Here is a 21,743-nt window from a genome sequence, read left to right as displayed (position 1 = left end):
ACTCATGCAACCATATTGTAAGCTGCACCTTAGAACCTAACTACCATAGGATATTAGTATAGAAACTAGGTTCTGTTTGATCCAACCCAATGCAACTGATTATTGATTCACTTAAAAACCAAACATTGTGTTCCATGTGGCCTGAAATTATCAACCAATTCATTGTTATTCCTGGATAGGCTAATATATTCCATGACAACACTATATCAATCAGATCTATTCATTAAAGAGAATCAGTTTGATTCATTTCTTATGTATCCATAGGTGCTATATACAACTTTCGTTGATTGCATCATCATGATTTTTGTATCATTATGTTTTTTTTTTTCTTTTCTTTTCTTTTCTTGGCATCCAAACATAGCCTTAATTCCTCTAGCTTAGTCTAATCATAGTCTATTCTAAGGTCTAGGATATTCAATAAAAAAATTTCCCCTATATTAAATGGGCTGCCTTATTTCTATTTCTTATCTCTTCTAATAATAAGAAACTTCACCTGGACTAGAACTCTCTTTTTAGGACTCTTATCTGGAATTGACAGTAAAATTTACATATAATATTCGTGGTTTAGACTTCTAGTAATAAAGATTACGTAATGCTTGGGCTTCAGATATAAGAATATAACAAGGAACACCTAAATATGTTTTTGCAGTACAGAATTTACTAATTTCATCTCTAATAATCACTCATCTACTAGGTCTTTCTTTGCCTGTTACATTTGTCTATTTGGTACCATTCCTCTCCTTTTACATATGCTCCATGAGATTTAACTTCTACAGAGTCAGTAATTTATCCCCGTTGGAACTTTTGAATTTTGTGCTTTAAAAATGTCATCTCATATTGGAGCTATGGAATCCACTTGGGAAACTTCGTTTAGACTTAAACTTAACATTCGAGCAGAGGACCTTAGGTATGACTTAAACTCAGTATGTGAACAGAGGACCTTGGGAATTACCTGTCCACAAAATTTTAACCCCATCCAACATGCCACATGACAGATGTTTGAACTGATAATATAAGCTTATTTAATCAAAAGCCAACCAGATACAATTTTATCATAACATAACAAGAACTCATTTTCAAATCAAGAAACACCAAATGCCATAATCAACTAATTCTTAGTCCCTGCTAACCTTGTTCCCTGATTCCCCCCGATCCATCTACTTTCTACTCCTTGGGGAGGGGGATTGTCTTGCATCCTCTAAGAACAAATTCAGTGAAAGGGCGATTTTCTCCCAACTTTTCTTTGCCTTTTGCACTCCTGATTAATACATAAACATTGAGATCAAAAAGTTTTAACAAGCAAATAAAAAATTTGATTAACTGGGTAAATAAATGGAGGAAACTACAGATCCCTCTGCAACTTCCATCTGAACTTTTCTTTCGCTCAACAAAAATAAATATGGGATACAAAATTTCAGGGTATTGACAATAGTCAACATCCATGATGCTGGATTAAAAGTTGGAGAATTTAAGGAATTTGAGGGATGCTACATAGCATTTTTTTTGGTGGCATGTGCAGCAAAATTTTTTTTTTCAGGCAGCAGATCCTTGACTCCTCTACTTACAGATCACTTCTCCCTGAAATCACAAATAAATTAGATATCCAAACCAAAGAACAGAAAACTGAGGGATAATTTTATTTAACATTTCACAATAAGGGAGAAAAGAATTGATATGATAATAAGCAAAGACCAAAGCTCCAATCGTAAGTATGCATGCCTCTCGGTTTTAAGGAGGTAGACTGGGTTCCTCTGCAGTTAATATACAGCATCAGGATAAAGCTATCTGTAATCTGCACCAACAGCTTCACTTGCGGACTTGAAACCATCTCTTTCTAAGCACTGTGCTAGCTCAGCCTGAGTAGAAGGAAAATGAATACATCAATAAATACCAAGCAGTTGCTAAGTGAGAAAGAAAGCCTAGCTGAAATTTCTCTTCACGGAATATGATCCTAAGTAGAATGCAAAACTGTTTTAATCAGCACCAAACAAATCACTTTTGAGCTAGAAAGTCAAGTTCAACCAATTGACAGGCTCCACTTAGAGACTTCCAATACCGAAATTAATCAGATAAAGTTATCTGGGAAATTTCAAGAATAATCACACATGGTACACTAAGTTAAGTCATTCGGCTATAGTAGACTAACTTGAATCATTCAGCTTTCCTTTTTTTCTTAGTAATAAGGAAAGTCGTACTGCACTTTCACCATAAGACATGGGAATAAGGAAAGCCGTACCGCACTCTCACCATAAGACAGATGGGGCTTCAACTTGGGTGGTAAGAGAGAGCCCTGAACTCAGGTCCAACCATAGTTATCAAGGCGTCGCCTAGGCAGCGCCAAGGCATCCAGGTGGTTTTACAATGGGTAGGTGATTGACCGCCTTTCAAACATTCACTAAGGCGTCGACTGGGCGATGCCTTACGACACTTAGTTGGGTAGGCAGTCGCCTTAGGTGCCCCTTTTTTTTTTTTTTTTTTTTTTTTTTTTTAATACTAATCATTTTATTGGTTTTCTGTTTTTGTACCATGCTCTGAGAAGCATGGAATCATATGCATTTAAAAACAAACAAAACCTAAAACTAAAGACTCAAACTCATGACCATTAGGGAGACAACCCAAATCGTCGACCAAAAGAGAAAAAAAACATCGAAAGAGAGAAGAAGAGGCCAGAGGCGTCTCCCTGTCTCTCCAGCCTCTACTGGCAACTGTTCCATCCTCCTCCAGTAATTTGTTAGCCTGTTATGCATTATTTTCTTTCTTTTTCCTTCTAAACCCTTTTAGCCTTTTTTTTTTTTCTAAACACCTTTCTTCTAACCAAAAGAAAAGACAGAGTGAAAGAACGAAACAAAAACGAGAAGAAGCAGCAGCGGCGTCTCCCAGTATCTCCAGCCTCCACCGGCGACAGCACCATCCTCCTCCGGTAAGTTGTTAGCCTGTTATGCCTGTGCCTTCTTTTTTTACTTCTAAACCCCTTTCTTCTAACCATCTCTCTGTTTCTTCTTTTTTGCAGTGGTGATAGCTCCATCCTCCGGCACTGGCAATCTTTCTTTACTCCGGCGACTTCTTCCAGGCTAGCAGTAAGTTTCTTTTTTTTTTTTTTTTTCTCTCTTCTCCACTTCCTCTTCGGTTCCTTTTCCCCCTTTTTTTTTTAACTTCTATGATTCTATCGTTACTGACTTGCTGGCTTCTCTTCCTCTAAAGCGGCACTGCCAGCGCATCCCTCCTTACTTCACCAACAGCAAGCACTCAACCTTCGTAAGTGTTTTTCTTTTCTGATTTAATCTACTTTCTTTTGTTCTGTTTTTTTTTCATTACTTTTTAAGTTTTTATACACATTGGATGATTGGAATATTGAATCTCTTTTTTAATTTTCATACTCTATTTTTTTCCCTCCTCTTAGTTTTTATACAATGTTAAGAGTGTTAGACACTTGGACTGTTCAGTGTTTACTACTTTACTGTTAGGCTGTTAGTAACTTAGTACTTACTAAGTAATTATTAGTACATAACTATATATGTGTAATGTGTTAGACTGTTAGTATTCACTTACTGTTGGGCTGTTAGTACTTATTTAAGACATGTTTGTGTTCTACAGTCCTCTACTTCTATATTTTTATATTTTTCTACTTTCTGTCATCGTAGACAATTAGATATCAGACAAAGAGAGTACAATGGCCAATGTTGGTGGTAGTAGTAGGGCTGAAAATATAAGTACAGAGGGGTCAGGGATTAATCCAAGCAAGAATCCAAAAAGGAAGGCTAAGATCCTAGGTGGAAGTTTGGATAGTAGCCTAACTTAGAAGACAAGAATTATGTTAAGTGTATCCTTTGTGGGAAGGATGTCAAGGGAGGAATAAAAAGATTGAAGCAACATTTGATTGGTGGCTATGGAGATGTAGCCGTGTACAAAGACAACTGTAGAAGTTGCTAATTAGATATGATAAGCAATCTTGAAAAACAAGAAGAGGATGGAAAATTTTGATGATTTGGATGTTGGTGGTAGGGATTCACTTGTGGAAGGGGCCGAAGGGCATACAAAGTCCGATTTTAGGGGGGGGGGGGGGGGGGGCTTAAGCCTTGTCCAAAGCTCTGGGACAACTTCAAAAAAAAAAAAAAAAACTGTCATTCAGACACAAGTCAAACAACAAGGGGACCCATGGATGTTCATGTGAGGCGGACCCCTGAAGAGGTGGTCGCAAAGAGGCGGGGTAACAATGGAGAACCATTTAAGATCAAAGGAAGAAAGAGAGAAACTTTGTTCTTACTTTGCAAGGTGGCCTTATAAAAGCAGTGTTTCATTCAATGCATTGAATCTAAGGAGCTTTGAGGAGTTGGTTGAGGCAATTGGACTGTATGGGCCAGGTTTCAAGTCCCTTTCATTTCACGATTATAGGATTACTCTATTGAAGTCTGAGAAAGAAAAAGTTGATGAAATGAAGAAGAAACATAAAATCTATTGGAAGAAAAAGTGTACTCTCATGTTTGATGGGTGGACAGACAGGAAAGGAAGCCATCTAATTAATTTTCTTGTCAACTGTACGTAGGGGACATTTTTTTGGGTTTGTGGATACATCAAGTCAAACACAAGATGCTCAAATGTTATTTGAGCTCTATGATAATAAGGTTGAAGAGATTGGGGAGGATAATGTGATTCAAGTAGTCACTGACAATGCTGCCAATTAGTTGCAGTTGGAAGATTATTAATGGAGAAAAGAAAGAAGTTGTAATGGACTTGTTGCGTCAAGAAATCGTCGAGCGGTCCTGCGAGTGCCGTCACCGCAAGTGGACCAAAGGGGTCAATCGAGAGAACCGGTGTGGTCCCGCCTAGGGCCTCCGATGCCAAAGTTAGATCTCCTGGCGCAAACAGATGAATAGTGATTATTCAGTATGAGTTTAGATGTCCCCTGATGGGGTTGCGTACCTTGCCTTTTATAGTAGCATATGGCGGTGTATGGCGGTGTGGAGAGTCCCCGTTTGAGGGCGATTGTGCTGTTGAGTGGATAGAGGCCCTGGGTAACGGGACTCTATCCTGATTGGCCATCTCCCCGTGAGAGGGAGTGTCCTGGTGGCATCGGGATCCTTGGTGGATAGATACCCGCGTGTGGTGATAACGTCCTGGTGCTTGAACCGCCTGGATGACGTGACCTCTAAGCGGCGGTCTGAGTCCTGGTAGTGACGTGAGTCTTAGCGATACGAAGGGTCGTAGATGGGTGGCCCCCACCTCACGTGCCCACGATGCTTGCTTGGGTGCAGCCGCGCCCGGGTGAGGCCGCGCTCGGATGTGTGGTTGCCGAGGCCGCGCCCAGTGGTGGCTCGCCCTGAGCGAGGCCGCCCGCGAGGAGGCCGCGGCCTGGGTGAGGCCGCTCCTCGTTGCCGGCCACGCCCGAGCGCGGCCGCGCCCCGAGTGGTGCTGACCCCGGTTCTTCCCTCTTAGCTATGGAGCGGGTCGCCTGCGTGACACGTGGCGGTCGTTGATTGGCCCGGTGAATATTGGATGTATCATTTGCCCCCTCTCTTGGGATAGGATGTCCAAGAGAGTAGGTGTCTTTGCATAGTAGGGGTCCGCCGCGAATAAACTTTCCTGTGGGGTTTGCTCAAATCCATCCGATGAGGTAGGAGAGGTCAGGGGTTCAAACCTTACCTCCTACACTTTTTCTTTTTGTTTTTTGTAGGTATATGTTCCTTCCTCTCCTTTCTTCTTTCACTTCTCATTTCTCTTTCTTACTTTTTGTCTTCCCTTTTGCTCTCCTTTCTTCTTTTTGTCTTTTGTCCTCTTTTTGGTGCCCACCATGTGTTTGTTTTTGGGTCACCTCCACTAGTATCCACTTTGCTTGATTTTTGGGTCCTTGTGCTTGGGTGGTGTTCTCTTGGTGCCTTGGTTTGCTTGGAAAGCTTGAGTGCCTTGCCTCTTGTGACCTCTATTCCTTGGTTGTGCCTCGTGGTGTGGCTACGTCATTGCCGTGTGCTTGTCCTTCCTGCGCGATCACCTTTTTTCTGAGGTACATCGATTCCAACCCCTTTTTTTTTTTTTTTTTTTTTTGTAGGGCGTCTCCTCGAGGCCGCGCTTGCGGGGTGTGGCCACGGTGAGGCCGCGCCCTGCGGGTGTGGCCGCGGTGAGGCCGCGCCCGCGCCGGCCGCGCGCCCGAGGCTGTGGCCGCGCCCGCGGTGAGGCCACGCCCGCGGTGAGGCCGCGCCCGAGGCTGTGGCCGCGCCCGCGGCTGGGGCCGCGCCCGTGGTGAGGCCGCGCCCATGGTGGGGCCGCGCCGGTGGTGAGCCGCGCCGAGGCCGTGGCGCGCCGAGGGCGTGGCCGCGCGCCGTGGCGGGGCCGCGCCGTGGCGCGCCCGACAGGGGGCAGCCGCGCCGTGGTGAGCCCCGCCAGCGGTGAGGCCGCGCCAGCGGTGAGTCCGCGCTGCGGGTGTGGCGCTGGCGGCCCAGGTGGCCATGCACAGGTGTGGTCCACGCCTTGCCGGTGATGCCGCGCCTAGGTGACCGCGAGCGTGGACGTGATGGACCCTCGCTCTTCTTCCCTATTCCTCCTCTTGTATGTGATGGAGCTGCTGTTTATATTTTGCGGTGACATTCCTTTCCTTTTTCTTGCCAACTTCGAGGAGATTGCTTTCTCGAGTAAGTAGTTCGTTCCCCTCTTGTCCTTCATGTCGCTCCCAGTGACCTGGCCTCGCCCCTCGCCGGTTGGATCTTCGAGAGGAGCGTTCCCGGCGGATATTTTTCTTCTTTGCCTTCCCCGTTGGTAGTGAAGGGGAGGAGGAGGTTTCTGGAGATTCCACCCCTAGTAGGGGTCGTAGGGCCTCCAGAGCTTCTATTTCTGTTGGTGACCTTAGGAGTAAGTTGGCTTTCATTCCTAGCGTCTTGATTTCTTCGGACTTGGCGGTTCGCATCCCGAGAAGACCCGTGATTATGACTTCTCAAGGTTCCCCGAGGTCACTACGCCGCTACCTGAGACCGCTATAGTGGCTCGTGTCTCTCCCGAGGATGATGTTGTGGTGACAGAGGAGGGTGCGGTCTTACCGAGGAGAGTGTTGCTTGTCCGTGAGGCTGATATGATGTCTCCTTCGGATCGTAGGTCTGCTCCTCCACTAGATGCCCCGATTTTATAGATGTTCTTTCTAGGTGTTGACTTTTTGGATAATAACTTTTGGATTGTGATGCTTGCTTTTGTATGTACTTGACTCTTCCTTTAGATGTTGATATGATTTGATCCTTGTCGCTTTGATATTGATTGCATTGTCTCCTGGTGATCGTTTGCGCGTTGATGCTCTCGACCCTTGATAGTCCTCGGGTTTTGGTAGTGACGTCGTGCCTTGGTGATCCTCGACCTTGGGGTTAACGCCTTAGGCGTAGAGCCTCGCCGGTGGCATGGCGCCTTAGGCGTGAAGCCTCGGTGTTGGCATGTTTGCCTTAGGCATAAAGCCTCAATGTTGGCATGTCGCCTTAGGCACGAAGCCTCGGTGTTGGCATATCGCCTTAGGCATAAAGCCTGAATATTGGCATGTCGCCTTAGGCACGAAGCCTCGATGTTGGCATATCGCCTTAGGCACGAAGCCTCGGTGTTGGCATATCGTCTTAGGCATGAAGCCTCGGTGTTGGCATGTCGCCTTAGGCATAAAGCCTCATGTTGGCATGTCGCCTAGGCACGAAGCCTCGGTGTTGGCATATCGCCTTAGGCATAAAGCCTCAATATTGGCATGTCGCCTTAGGCACGAAGCCTCGGTGTTGGCATATCGCCTTAGGCACGAAGCCTCGCCGAGTAGTAGAAGAAGCCGAGTATTCCCAATTTTTTCAATTCATCTTTGAAATCGTAATGCCATCTACCTGCATCGTTGGTGGTGCCAAACTCATTGTTGTTACTTCACTGATAGTACTTCTTCAAGTATAGTGAGTTCAGTGCAGGTCTACCTTCTTGCCCCTGAGTCTTGGCGTAGGTCCCTGGGGCGTATACGCTTGGAGACTATGTAGGGTCCTTCCCGGTTGGGTGACAGCTTCCGCCTTTTGTGGCCTGATGCACTTGCCCTCAGTAGTACTAAATCTCCCTGGTGGAATAGCCTTTCCTTGACCACAGCGTTATAGCACTGGCAATGCAGCCGGTAGGCGACGTTCCTTAGCAGTGCTCTTCCGGACCTCATCTATAAAGTCTAGGTTCGCCTGATCCCGTTGGCATAGGTGCGTTCATTAAAGTGCGTAAACCCTATGGGGCATAGCGCGACTCTACCGGCGCCAATGCTTGATGCCATATGCTAGGCGGAATGGGCTCTCTCCTGTGGGCGTCCGTATCGTAGTTCGGTATGCCCACAGGACGCTGTAGCTCTTCTACCCACTTGCCTTTAGCTCCTTCTAGCCTTTTCTTGACTCCTTGAAGTAGTGTTCATTGGTGACCTCCACCTGACCATTGCTTGTGGGTATGCTACCAACTGCCGATAGTCGATGTTGTAGCCGCAGAATGCTTGGAATTTAGGGTTGTTGAATTGTTTTCCATTGTCTAAGACGAGGATCCGTGGCACCCGAACTGTAGATGACGCGCCGCGACGAACTTCTCCATCTCTGTCTCTGTTATCTTGCCAAGGGTTTAGCTTCAACCTACTTGGTGAAGTAGTCGATCGCGACGACCAGGTAGAGACGACCAGGTACTTTCTATTTCCTGGTGCTGCGGTGAAGTTGCCCAAGATGTCTAGTCCCCACATGGCAAAAGGTATGGGGTTGAGGATTGATGTCGACTTGGTGGCGGGTAGATGGGTACTTGGGGCGAACAAAGCGACATTGCTCGCACTTCTTGGCATATTGGATGGCCTCCTCTTGCCTTCGTCGCTTGATATAGTCCCTGGCGGAGGATTTTGTAGGCTAGGGCTCGTCCCCCATGTGGCTTCCACATATCCCCTCGTGGACTTAATGGGGCGTACTCGCCCCCTTAGGTCCTAGCGCGGGAGAAGTGGTGTTGTTGCCCCACTTGTACGGTACCCGTCAGGGCGGTGTACTTTGCAGCTCTCGTCTGATCTTCCTTGCCTCGGCCTTGTCTTACGGTAAGGCGTCGTCCACAGTAGGTAGTTGAGTATAGGGTCCATCTAGCTAGGCCCCTCCTCAATCTCATGTAATATTTCCACGTCGCATGCGTTGGCCAGGTTTCGAGTTCATCATTGGCTAGCCGGATTGCATCAACATTGCATTCTCGATCCTTAGAACTCGAACCATCTCGAACTTCCGACCTCGGACCTCGAACCTCGAACCTTGAACCTTGAACTTCTACCATGGTTTGTCGATTGTGGCCCTGCCGTGGCAAAGACCCCCTTTTTATTTTTCTTTCTTCTCTCTTTTCTTCTTTGCTTTTGGCGTGCCTTTGACGATGGCACCCAAAATTTATTTTTTATTTATTTATTTTTTTTTCTTGATAGGTGACGACCATAGCCCTTTGGCCGTGGCCTCTTCAGTCGTGTTCTTTTGGCCACGTGGCCTCTTGGCCGTGGCCTCTTGTCATGGTCTTTTGGCCACGGCCTCGCCGCGGCCTCTTGGTCACGGGTCTTCGCCACGGCCTCTTGGCCGTAGCCACTGGGCCTCTCTCTTTTGATAGGTGACATCCATTGATGACGACCATAGCCTTTGCCGTGGCCTCGTACGTGGTCTTTGGCCAGCCGGCCTCTTGGCTGTACCCACTGGCCTCTCTCTCTTCCTCTTTTTTTTTTTTTTTTTTCGTCTGTCTCGTAAGGTGCATTCAACGACGAAGTCTGCGAAGGCTTGGCCTGATGGCCGTCCTTGGTTGGAACTTGATGTCATGCTCACTTAACTCCACCGCCGTGCTATCACTGTCCGGAGGCGTCCGACAGTGCAATATCTTCTTCAAGGGTAGGTGCAGCGAGGACTGCGATGGTATGGGCTTGGAAGTATGGTCGTAGCTTCTGGCTGCCATTACCAATGCATAGGCTACCTTCTCGATCCTAGTGTACCTGGTCTCTGCATCGATCAGGACATGGCGACGTAGTAGATGGGCCTCCGGACTTTGTCTTCTTCCTTCGCGATCTGCGCGGCCGCGGGGGTGGCGGCCGGTATAGCTGCGACTCTTCGTTAGGTTCGGTCGCCCCAGCGGTGGGCTCTCTAGGTACTCCTTGATTCTCCGAACGCCTTTTGGCGCTCTTCCGTCCATGTGAAGTCCTTAGGGCTTGGAGGTTCTTGAATGTTTTGAAGAATGGTAAGCGCTTATCACTTTGATCGTGACCTGAGCCTGGAAAGGCGGACCCTCCCATTCAACCTCTGTACTTCCACGGCCGTTCGGAGGTGCCATCTCTTGGATGGCCTTGATCTTGGATGGGTTAGCTTATTCCGCGGATTGAGACCATGAACCCGGGAATTTTCCTGGCGTTACACCAAGGCGCACTTGCGGGTTTAGCTTCATCTGGTTCCTCCTCGATCTGCGAAGGCTTCCTCTAGGTCGGTCGGTGTTGGTTGGTGTGGGCGCTTTTCACAAGAGCATGTCATCCACATATACCTCCATGTTGCGCCCAATCTGCTCTTGAACATCTTGTTGACCATTCTCCGGTAGGTGGCCCCTGCATTCTTTAACACGAACGGCCTGACGTTGTAGCGATAGATTCTCTTTGTCCGTCCGAATGCGGTGTAAGACTCGTCATCCTCATCGTGAGGATCTGGTTGTATCCGAGTAGGCGTCCATGAAACTCGGCATCTCACGCGGCGGTGGCGTCGTCGATGGTCGATCCGGGCGATGGTACTCATCTTTTAGGGCATGCCTTGTTGGTCGGTGTAGTCGACACACATCCTCCACTTCCCACTTGGCTTTGGTACCGCGACCACGTTGGCGAGCCAGGTTGGGAACTTCTCCTTCTCGATGAACCCGATCGGCTTAACTTCTCGACCTCCTCCTCGATTGCTTGTGGTCAAGGGCGGTTACGCCGCTTCGTGAAGGGGCTTCCTGGTTGGGTCGACATGTAGTCGGTGTTCCATTATGGAGCGTGGTATTCCTGGCATGTCGGAGGTCGACCATGCGAAGACATCCATGTTCGCTTGGAGGAGGTGTCCCAAGCCCTTCTTTCGTTCCTTAGCTTAGCGCGAGCCGACTGAACGACCTTGGAGGGGTCATCCTGGTGAGGGGCCATGGGATGAGGTCTTCCACTGGCCTTCCCCTTCTCTCTGTCAGTTCATCTCTCTCAGTCGATCATGCTCTCTGCAGAGTGCCATTCCACGGGTGTTGCCATTATTCTTTTTCACGAAGGTGGCGTAGCACTCCTGCTTTCTCCTCGATCTCCTCGGACTTCGCTACCCCATTCTCGGTGGGAACTTCATCTTCAAGTGAAGTGGTGATATGACTCCTCTAAGGGTCATTTGGTCGCCCTAAGAGGCCTTGAAGGACACCACGGACTTGACTACCATGAAGTTTACCACTGATGGTTACTTGTTGAGGGTGTACCGAAGGTGACGGGTAGCTCATGGTACCTCGATGGAGGCGGTGGCACTGAGAATCCATGGAGATAAGTGGGCTCTGGTTTGAGTGGTCGTCCCGAACCCGACCGCCGATGGCGTCGAGGAGAGTACGTCAACGGACGCCTGCTTCTATCATCGATACCGTATGCAGTTGATTGGCTACCTCCACTGTACTACCAGGGGCATCTTCAGCGGGAAGTTTAGTCTTTCCAAGTCTTCATCCGAGAAGGAGATCACCGCCTGGTCTTGGCTATCTTCTTTGGGCTTCTCCGCCACTCCCACGAACCTGGCATGAGCTTTAGCTTTTCGGTGGACTCTTGCCTGGTCCTCAAGTATGGTGAGGATGGGAGGTCCCGGTGCCACTAGGTTACGTGGCATCTCTCCGCCTTTACGGGCGGTCTCTCTCTTGATCTTTCTTCTTTCTTCTCGTCTCGGCTCCACTCTGTCTCCGTCGCGACCTCTATCTCCTTGGCTTGCGGTTGTCACGTCTCCCCTTCACATATTTGTTCAAGCTTCTGCTTTTACCGGTTGTTCTATCTCTCTCTTGATTGATAGCACTCCTCCGTGTCGTGCCCCTTCTCTTTGTGGAAGAGACAATATTTGTTAGGGTTTCGCTTCTCTGCAGGCGCTAGCATGGGTCGTGGCAATGGAGTAGGTCACGGTCTGGATCTGCGTGAGTATCACGGGACTGGTGGTGTTGATGGTGTGAACTCGGGGGTGCTTGCCCTCTCACTTCTCTCCAGGCGGTCTATCCTCCCGGATGGGCGGTCGCTCTGCTCTTGTCGGCGCTCTGTCCTCGACCTCTTACCCTCTTTGCGGTCATCGGTGCTGGCCTCTTGTTGTCCGTGGCTTGGCCTCGATTATTTTTGTTCTAGCTTGTAGTACCTCGGCCATATTTGCAAACTCGTTGCACCGCTCCAGGAGCTCTTTCGTAGTCCTGGTCTCATGACGTGCCGAGTCCTTGATCAAGTCCAGGTCCCTAATACCTCCTCTGCTAGGGCTGCGTGCGTCTGCCGGTCATCCAGTCTCGAACCTCCAGGGACTCCTTGGTGAACACTGGTAACGTATTCCCCGAGAGATTCCCCAGGGTTACGTACCCACGTTTAGTACATTGGCGGTGGTCTTCTTACGCTTGACGCCGCTGGAAACGGGTGACGAACTATTCACATAGCTCCGCAAACGAGCATATAGATCTCGGTCGTAGCACGGAGAACCGTGATGTGGCTGCTCCCTTAAGGGACGCAGGGAATGCCCGACGGGATACCACGTCCGACCCCATCTACAGGCGTCATCATGCCATTAAAGTAGTTGATGTGGTCATTAGGGTCGATGGTACCATGTAGAGTTGAAGTGGGTAGTCGAAACACGGAAGGTAGTGTGGGCGACATGATCTCTGCCAGAAGGGTGTTGTCCGGGTATGGAATGTGTCTCGCCTTTGGTTTGCTTCTTGACCCTTCCACTTCTCATCCAGGTCGTGGAGTCTTTGATCGAGCTCCTCGTCCCGTGTCCGCCCCCACGCTGGCCGGACGTTCGCGCTGCGACCTCGTTCACGCTCTCTCTGGATGTCCCCTCCCGCTTGAGTGTTGGTGGGATGGGGAATGATCACGCCGTGATGAATCCTGCCGTGAAGGTGAGGGCTTTCTTCTCTGTGAGGTCCGCCGTGCGTGGTATGTGACTTTCTTCCAGTCGTCAGTCGAACACGGACCTCCGGACCGATCTCTGCGGGCTAGACACCTCGCCACAGGGTGTTGGCGTCCTCCCACGTTCGACCGTGGTGAGAGGTCTCTTGTTCTCTGGGATCTTTGGGAAGGCTCCCCGGCGCGGAGTGGGGGTTGCTTGTCGCGCAAGTCTCTACGATCTCGCGCCCACGGGAGATGATCTCCTGGGGTTTGGCTCTTGTTGAGGTATGGACTCCGCCTACTGTTTGGTGAAGTCCTTCGACGGTGAGATGTCGCACGCTGCGTCGGGTATTCTCGAAAGAGTCGTTCATCGAGGATCTGTCGTTGCGGTCGTTGATCGACCCACGATGGGCTGGAGCATTGGGGTCGGTGTCACCTCCACCACCGCATCGTTGGCCTCGTCATTGTTGGGCTCGGCGATCACGAACCGAGTCGGTAAGGGGATCTCCTCCAGGAGGGACATGGTCTGGTGTTGGCTCTGCGGCGAGAGCCCTCGGGGGTGGTGATCCATTCCTTGCTCCGTTGTTGGAGGTGGTAGTCTTCCTTCGTGCCATTGAATGAGTATGGAAGCGAGCTAGTAGCTATAATGGCTAGCGTCTTTCCCATGACGGCGCCAATCATTGCGTCAAGAAATCGTCGGCGGTCTGCGAGTGCCGTCGCCTGCAAGTGGACCAAAGGGGTCATCGAGAGAGAACCGGTGTGGTCCCGGCCTAGGGCTCTCCGATGCCAAAGTTAGATCTCCTGGCGCAAAACGGATGAATAGTGATTATTCATATGAGTTTAGATGTCCCCGATGGGGTTGCGTACCTTGCCTTTTATAGTAGCATATGGCGGTGTATGGCGGTGTGGAGAGTCCCCGTTTGAGGGCGATTGTCTTTGTTGAATGGATAGAGGCCACTGGGTAGCAGGACTCTATCACGATTAACCATCTCCCCGTGAGAGGGAGTGTCCTGGTGGCATCGGGGATCCTTGGTGGATAGATACTCGCGTGTGGTGATAACGTCCTCGGTGCTTGAATCCGTGCGGATGGCGTGACCTCAAGCGGCGGTCAGAGTCTGGTAGTGACGTGAGTCTTAGCGTCTACGAAGGGTCGTAGATGGGTGGCCCCCCTCGCGTGCCACGATGCTTGCTTGGGTGCGGCGGCGCTGGATGTGTGGGCTATGGCCGAGGCCACGCCAGTGGTGGCCGCGCTGGTGAGGCCGCGGCACAGGTGAGCCGCTCACTGTTGCGGGGCGCGCCAGTGGTAGCCGCCCCAGTGGTCTTTGGGACCCGGTTCGTTCCCATTAGCTATGGAGCGGGTCGTGCAGCGATACGTGGCGGTCGTTGATTGGCCCGGTGAATATTGGATGTATCAGGACTCAATGTGTAGCTCATTGCCTAGACCTTATGATGGAGGAAATAGGCAATTCAAATTCATACAAGTCTGTTATATTAAAGGAAAGAAAAATAACTAGCTTCATCTTTAGGCATACTCGGCTAGAGGTGTAAATGAATAGTCGAAATCCGTTTCCGTATCCGTGTCCGTATCTATTTAGCACTATCCGAATCCGTCCGAAAGCTACGGATGCGGATACGGATATGCTATAGCTATCCGAAAAGCTATATTTACATGTAAATAGATAAAATATTCGATCCATATCCATGTCCATATCCGTTTAGCACTATCCGAATCCGTCCAATAACTAATTGGATGCGGATGCGGATATAGCACTATCCGAGCCGAATCCGATCCGTTTACAGCCTATAAGGGAACAAACAAGAGGAGCACACTTAGTGAGGGCAGGAGTCACCAGATTTGCATCTCATTTTTAACACTTCAGAGCTTATATAAGCATAAGGATGCTTTGAGGTGATTATTCCTTTCTGATCACTGGGAGTGTCCTAAGTTATCACATACAAAGACAAGGAAGAAAGATGTTCAAACAATTCTTGCTATACCTTTCTGGAATGGTGTGCAAGACTGCCTGAGAGCATTACTACCTCTTCTTCAAATCTTGAGGATAGTAGATGGTGATGAGAGGCCTGCATTGCCTGAAGTATTTATTGCAATGGAAGAGGCAAAGAAGCGCATAAAAACAAATTTTAAGGACATAAAAAGAAAATGGAAGAAAGTCATAAAGGTTATTGATAGGCGTTTTGGACAACTCAGATTGAGCGATTGATATATTTAGCTGCATTTTTTCTCTATCCAAGAAAGTTCTTTAAGGTTGTTGAGATGGATTCAGAGTTACCCAACTCCTTGATGCATAAAACAAATGATGCCTTTAATGATGTTCTTGCAAGGTTGGTGTTTGATACAACCTTGCAAGACAAGATCAATGAACAGTTTGCTGATTATACTAGAGCTAAAGAAAGTTTTGCAAAGGAGATGGCGATTAGACAAAGGGACAAGTTGGATCCTAGTAAGTTTTTTTCAATTTATATTGTTTAGTTGTTTGTATTTTGTTTGTTGATTTTTATTTAATCTATATTTTTTCTTATATTATATTTATAGTCCTTTGGTGGCAAAAACATGGAAACTCTACACCTGATCTTACAAAGATTGCAATGTGCTTGGTCTTTGTTGCTCATCTTCTGGTTGTGAGCGCAATTGGAGCATATTTGAGATTGAGTACTTAGTACTAAGTTAATTTTTTTTTTTGTTTTTTTTTTGTATGGTTTTATAAAATAATGGCTTAAAGAATAAAGAGTGATATTATCATATTGTTAATTGTTCTTCAGATTCACACCAAGAAGAGGAATATGTTAGAGCATCAACATTTAAATGATCTTGTCCACATCCAGTATAACCACCATCTTCAAGTAAGGTTCCAAAAAAGAAAGGAATAGTGCAGAAATTATAATCTACTGGTGCTTGATGAGCTAGATTGGAGTTGTGAGTGGATGATTGGCGAATCAAATGATGAATTAGTTCATCCTGAGGATGATCTCACTTGGAGAACTGTATCAACAGTAGCTGGGGCATCTTCATCGTTTCAGGGTCCGAATAGACCAAAGAGGTCTGGAGCATCAACCAGTGGAGCGGATGGAGCCAATATCCTCTATTCACGGCGTGGTAGGGGGAGGGCTGAGGAGTCTTCAGATGAAGAGCTTGAGTTGGAATTAGAGGAAGAGAAGGTGCGTGATGCTGAAAATGTTAAGGATGATTATGGTATAGAACCAAGTGATCTATGGGCCAGCAATAGGAGCAAGAAGAAGATGATTTAAATATACTTAATTGAGATTGAAGTACTCTATTGAACAATTTGTATTTGGAATTTGGATGGGTTTTTTTTTTTAAACTTTTCTTCACTCTTAAGTATTTGATTGTTTAAACTTTAAAGATTACTTAATTTTGGCATTTTACTATTTTAGTTTATTTTATGTTTTCTTTTATTGATGATTTTTTGAATGATTTAGAATTCAGATCACCCCAGGTTATTTCTTTTCAATTAAATTTGGCTTCTCAATTCTTACTTTAGATACTTTTTAATTCTTGGTTTTTAACTTTTTACTTCTTAGTTCTTATACTTTATTTATGTATTGAGAATAGGGTCACATGAGTAGAAATATAGTGGATGACCTTAGGGCCCAGGCACTCATTTTGGCATCATAAAGGTAAGTATAATAAATACTTACATATTTACTTTTACCAGCCCTTTATTCTTTATATTTAATAATTTATAATGTTGTTTCATATTTATATGCTATATTGCTATGATAATATGATGAACTTAGTTTGTTAATTTGTTTTTTCTGATGAATACCTTGCATTGGTATTACTCTTTAATATTTATTTAGCAAATAAGTAAAATTATATAATTTTTTATACGCTATTTGTGCCAAATAAAATGGTTTTATATATATATATATATAAAATAAAAAATAAAAAATAAAAAAACACTAGAACGCCTTGTTCGCCAAGGCGACGCCTTGCGGCCGCCCTATTGCCAAGGGGCTTAGGAAGGCCCTCAAATGTCGTGGTCGCCTTGATAACTATGGGTCCAACTCATATGCAACAAAAACAACAAACTCAGCCTTATCCCAACTTAATAGGGTCGGCTACATGGATCCAAACAATTACAAGTAGGGAAAACTAAGATATAAACAAAAGGAGGATGAAGAGATGGAAAAAGAGGGATGGGGGATGAAATGAGAAATGCAAAAATGGAAAAATAACAAATTAAAGATGGGGAATAAAAGGAAAAAAGTAAGATGTAAGTAAGAGGAACGAGGCACAGCCTAGTAAGTCAGGAAAATCTCAGCTAAATGGGATCTGCCAAATGGATCCTTGCCCTCCAATAGGCTCTGTCCAAGGTCATACTTGGTACTCGACCTAGACTATGCATGTCCTTCCTCACAACTTCTCCTATGGTCATTTTAGGCCTGCCCTTAGCTCTTTTAACTCCTTCAATCGAGATCATATCACTCCTCCTTACAGGGGCATCCCTAGGCCTTCATTGAACATGACCATTACACCTCAAATGACTCTCTCGGAGTTTGTCATTGATCGGAGCAACTCCCAATCAGCTCTAATACATTCATTCTTTAGTTTATCTTTCCTAGTTTTTTCACACATCCATCTTAACATCCTCATCTCTACTACACATAGCTTCTCAATATGTCATTTCTTAACTACCCAACAATTTGCCCCATACATCATAGCCAGTCGTACAACATTCCTATAGAACTTTCCTTTAAGCTTTAAAGGAATACAGCGGTCGCACAACACTCCGGACGCACCTCTCCACTTCATCCACCCCACTTTAATTCTCTGTGAAACATCATCCTCTATGTTACCTTCCTTGTTTATAATTGACCCCAAATATTTAAAATAGTCACTTTGCGGTATCTCTCTTTCCCCAATTTGCACCATATCATTATCCATCATTGTATGACTAAAATTACAAGTCATATACTCCGTCTTTGTTCTACTAATCTTAAAACCTCTTGTGTCCAGGGTTGATCTCCATAGCTCTAACTTAGCATTATTCCCTGCTTTTATCTCATCCACCAAGACGATACCGTCAGCAAAGAGCATACACCACGAGACCTCGTCTTGAATGCTTTTGGTTAGGTCGTCCATGATAAGCACAAATAGATAAGGGCTTAAGGCTGATCCCTAATGTAATCCAATTGTAATTGGGAATTCCTTGTCTTAACCTCCCATAGATCTCACATTAGGTCATACATAAGTTTTGATGGGTTTCATTTACCTTTTCCTCCTTGGGACGAAGAGGCAAGTAACTCTACAATCCATGGTAGAGAAAGAATACAAAATATCATATTTCATAAATTACCATAAAAAAAAGTTAAAAGGTTACTCCCCGATAGGGTGATCATACAAATACTATGAAGTATCAACCCTGTCAGCTGCTGACTAAGTCAGTACAAAAAATAGGTTAATGAATGAGACCATGTTAAATGGACTGGTTAAGCACAACCAGATTTCACTATCTGTGTTAGTGATTGGATGGAACTATATTGATCTCCAAAACTGGATCAGCCGAAATTCTGGCACTATTCTGGATTGGCCAATCTAATCCAAACAGAGCTGGATGAGTACCATCCTATAATGATCCAAGGACCAATACTGATCTTTAGATCCAGATCAGAAGCCAACCCAACTCTGCATTATTTTGGGCCCCAATAGCCAAAATTTGAAATGTTTGGCTGGTTGAAAAATGATTATGCCTCTTCAAAGGTAGTTGGGAGGATATTTTGATGGCATGAATCTACCTTCTGTTCTAGGTTTCCTCATCTCTAGGTTATTGCAATTGCCTGCAGAAGCCACATGACATTTTCTCTTTTTAGCACTCAAACCCCTCTGATTTTCTGGGGAGAAGCCCTTAAAACCAGCTCCTGTTGCCTTGATATGGAAATTGTGGAGATAACAAAATAAAAGATTCATGATGGATGATTCAATAACTTTGCAGGGTTCAAAAGCTCTCTAATAAAGAATTGGAAATTTTCATCTAAAGACTTGGACAGAAAGGAATTTGTCAATAATTGTTTTTTGTCATTTGGGATTGCACAATTCATTTTTATGGTCAGACTTCAACAGTTCCTTCTGGTCGTGCCTGCAATCCCTTAAATATTCGTGATTGCCCCTAGTAACAATTGTTCGGTTGATTTGATGGATACCAAAAGCTCATATTCTTCCAATTCTGATTTGATCAAATCCTCATATGTATAGTTCCTTTGTAAAGTTCAGTATTTGAAGAATCTTCTTCCTCTAGTACAATTTTTTAATATGTAAGTCAAAGAATTATTATTTTTGTCAATCCAACAACTGATCTCAGATTGTGATTTCTTTATTCCAATCGGGTCAATCTTGATAAGTGGTTTCCAAAGAGGCCTCAAAGAAATTGAAATTTCTATATTCTATCAAGTTCATGTGATGTGGATCTGGAGTTCCAAAACCTGGTTCGGATCGCCTAAGGGCCCACCCAATCACCACATAGCTCAAATAAAAAGTGGTGGCAGAATTGTAAACAACCATATGAATTAAGGGGCAACTTGATAGCCAAATTGGGAATGGACAAGAGAGGCAATAGCATTTATTAATCAAGGTTAGATTTGGAAGCAAATATAAGGTATGGGACAAAATAGAATTAATGGAAAAGGAAAGCATAATTATGGAAATAGGTGTGAAGTATGACAAGGAAGTAACGAATCATAGAGAGAAAGGTTGTCTTCTTCAACCTTCAACCAAAGCAACCAAACCAGCGACAATGGAGTTGGGGCAGAAATTCTGGGACTTCAATCACCTATAAAGGGGCAGTCTAGGCCCAAGTTATCAGGCCCATTCATTTGCTCACTAGGGAGATTATCCAAGACCCTTGCGGTTCAGTAGGAAGACAGTTGCAGGAAAGGAAAAAAAAAAAATGGAACCCAGTAACAACAGTAAAGGGGAAGAAAGAAGAATAAGCAAGTATAAGAAGTACAGAAAAAGAAGAAGACGCGGGAGAGTGCATACCAGCGGAGGGGAAAGAAGAAGTACCAAAGAACGGAGGAAGAAAGGTCTCACAACCTCTTGGCATAATACCAACTGGTAACAATAAACAACTCAATAACATCAATTAAGCAAATCTGTATCTTATGTTGGTTATAAGCTACTATTTAAAGAGGAAAATAAAATACTCCTAACTGTAATCTAAAACTAAATTAAACTTGACTCTAACATAGACACATAAACTGAAAAATATATATATATATATTTATTTATTTATTTATTTTTAACCCGAATATTACTGGGACCTGGGCCAGCCCCTATCATTTTATTAAAAATAATAAATAATAAGAGCATACACGAGGGGGGGGGGGGAACATTCTCCCTTTACCCCAGCCCAAGGAGTACAACCACTCTTGGCCTCTCAAGGATCGAAACCCACCAAACCTGTACAGAAAGGGAAGAAAACACCATAAGCTATTTTCTGAGAACAGGTAGACCAGCCCTGTCCTGCCGTAGAATGACCTTAAAATCGCCCGTAGGTAGACCATCCTGCTGAAAAGTGATGGACGACCCAGAATCACAAGCAAGATTAGCCAACCAATCAGCCACCCTGTTATTTCCGCGATAAGCAAAGGACACGTAAGCCAGAGCAATGGCAACTAAAACCAAAACCTCCTAGAACCAATACCACCCCTTCCACAAGTTACTCCTCTTATGGTCAAACATTCTGACAATGGATGCGGAATCCGAGTTAACCACCAAATCAAAGAGATCTAAATCCTGGCACAGGAGCAAACCATCCCTCAAGGCTCTTAGCTCTGCAATCGAATTAGTGCAAATACCATACAAGTTAGAGAAGGCCGCCAAGACCACACCATTCGAGTCCCTGATAACCCCTCCACCCCCTCCATAGCCTGGATTACCCCTACAAGCACCATCCACATTAAGCTTTACTGAGGCAAAAGAAGGACACCAATAAACTGGGAGAGGCCGTTTCAGCTTGGGTTTTGGAGCCAAGAGGCCAAAACACTGAAGAATTAAGCCGTCCCTTAAGGACCCCAACCAACCAACCTTGGAGGGCAACTGAACTTCTTTCACCCAGGCTTTAATGCGCTCAACTATTGAACCAGCAGTACGCCAACTTTCCCCATGCCTTCTATTGTTTCTCTCCTTCCAAAGCTCCCAAACAATCAAAGAAGGCAGGACTCTTGTGATATAAGCACTTAGGCTGTTACAGCTAGCCGAACCCTGCGAAAGAGAGAAACGACTTCCGACATCCGGTAAGATACCAGGAGAGATGTCAAAAATACGAGAGAAATAACCCAACACCTTAGAAGCCGTACCACCAGTGATCAGTAGTTTCCCTCCGTGGATTCCCACAGCAGTTGCATTTGGAAGCCAAAGGAATGCGAACCGTATATATATATATCCTAAATTAACTCTACCACTACTTAGTCTATTAAAATTAAAACAGAAAATTACAAGATAAATCCAAATAATAAAACCAACATAAACTAAAATATCCTACTAGACCCAGGAACCAATTTGACCCGGTCTATCTCCATCTGAGTTGCCCAACGGGTTTGGGCCGGTCCATGGAATTGCCCCTGCATTAACTCCCCCGGTGCTGACCAAAGCTCGACCTCAAGTTTTGTAGGAGGAGAGGATCAGCACCACTCGATTGGCGTCCTC

General features: G+C 45.7%; 1 protein-coding gene across 4 annotated transcripts in view; it reads right to left on the bottom strand.

Moving 5' to 3' along the window:
* Positions 1 to 1,524: 1,524 nt before the first annotated feature.
* The window catches only part of LOC122660226 (dihydroorotate dehydrogenase (quinone), mitochondrial), an 82,452-nt gene continuing 62,233 nt past the window's right edge, over positions 1,525 to 21,743 (bottom strand). For 3 of the 4 annotated variants that reach the window (XM_043855443.1, XM_043855442.1, XM_043855444.1), the window contains exon 11: positions 1,576 to 1,856. In XM_043855443.1, the coding sequence (XP_043711378.1) occupies positions 1,782 to 1,856 (75 nt within the window). In that variant the 3' untranslated portion in view covers positions 1,576 to 1,781. Of the gene's footprint in view, positions 1,857 to 21,743 lie in introns of all 4 variants that reach the window. The other variant, XR_006332649.1, reaches the window with a different exon arrangement.

Source organism: Telopea speciosissima, chromosome 4, assembly GCF_018873765.1.
Source record: "Telopea speciosissima isolate NSW1024214 ecotype Mountain lineage chromosome 4, Tspe_v1, whole genome shotgun sequence".
NCBI lineage: Eukaryota > Viridiplantae > Streptophyta > Magnoliopsida > Proteales > Proteaceae > Telopea > Telopea speciosissima.
The sequence above is the reverse complement of the archived record's forward strand: the minus strand, read 5'-3'. Positions and strand labels throughout refer to the sequence as shown.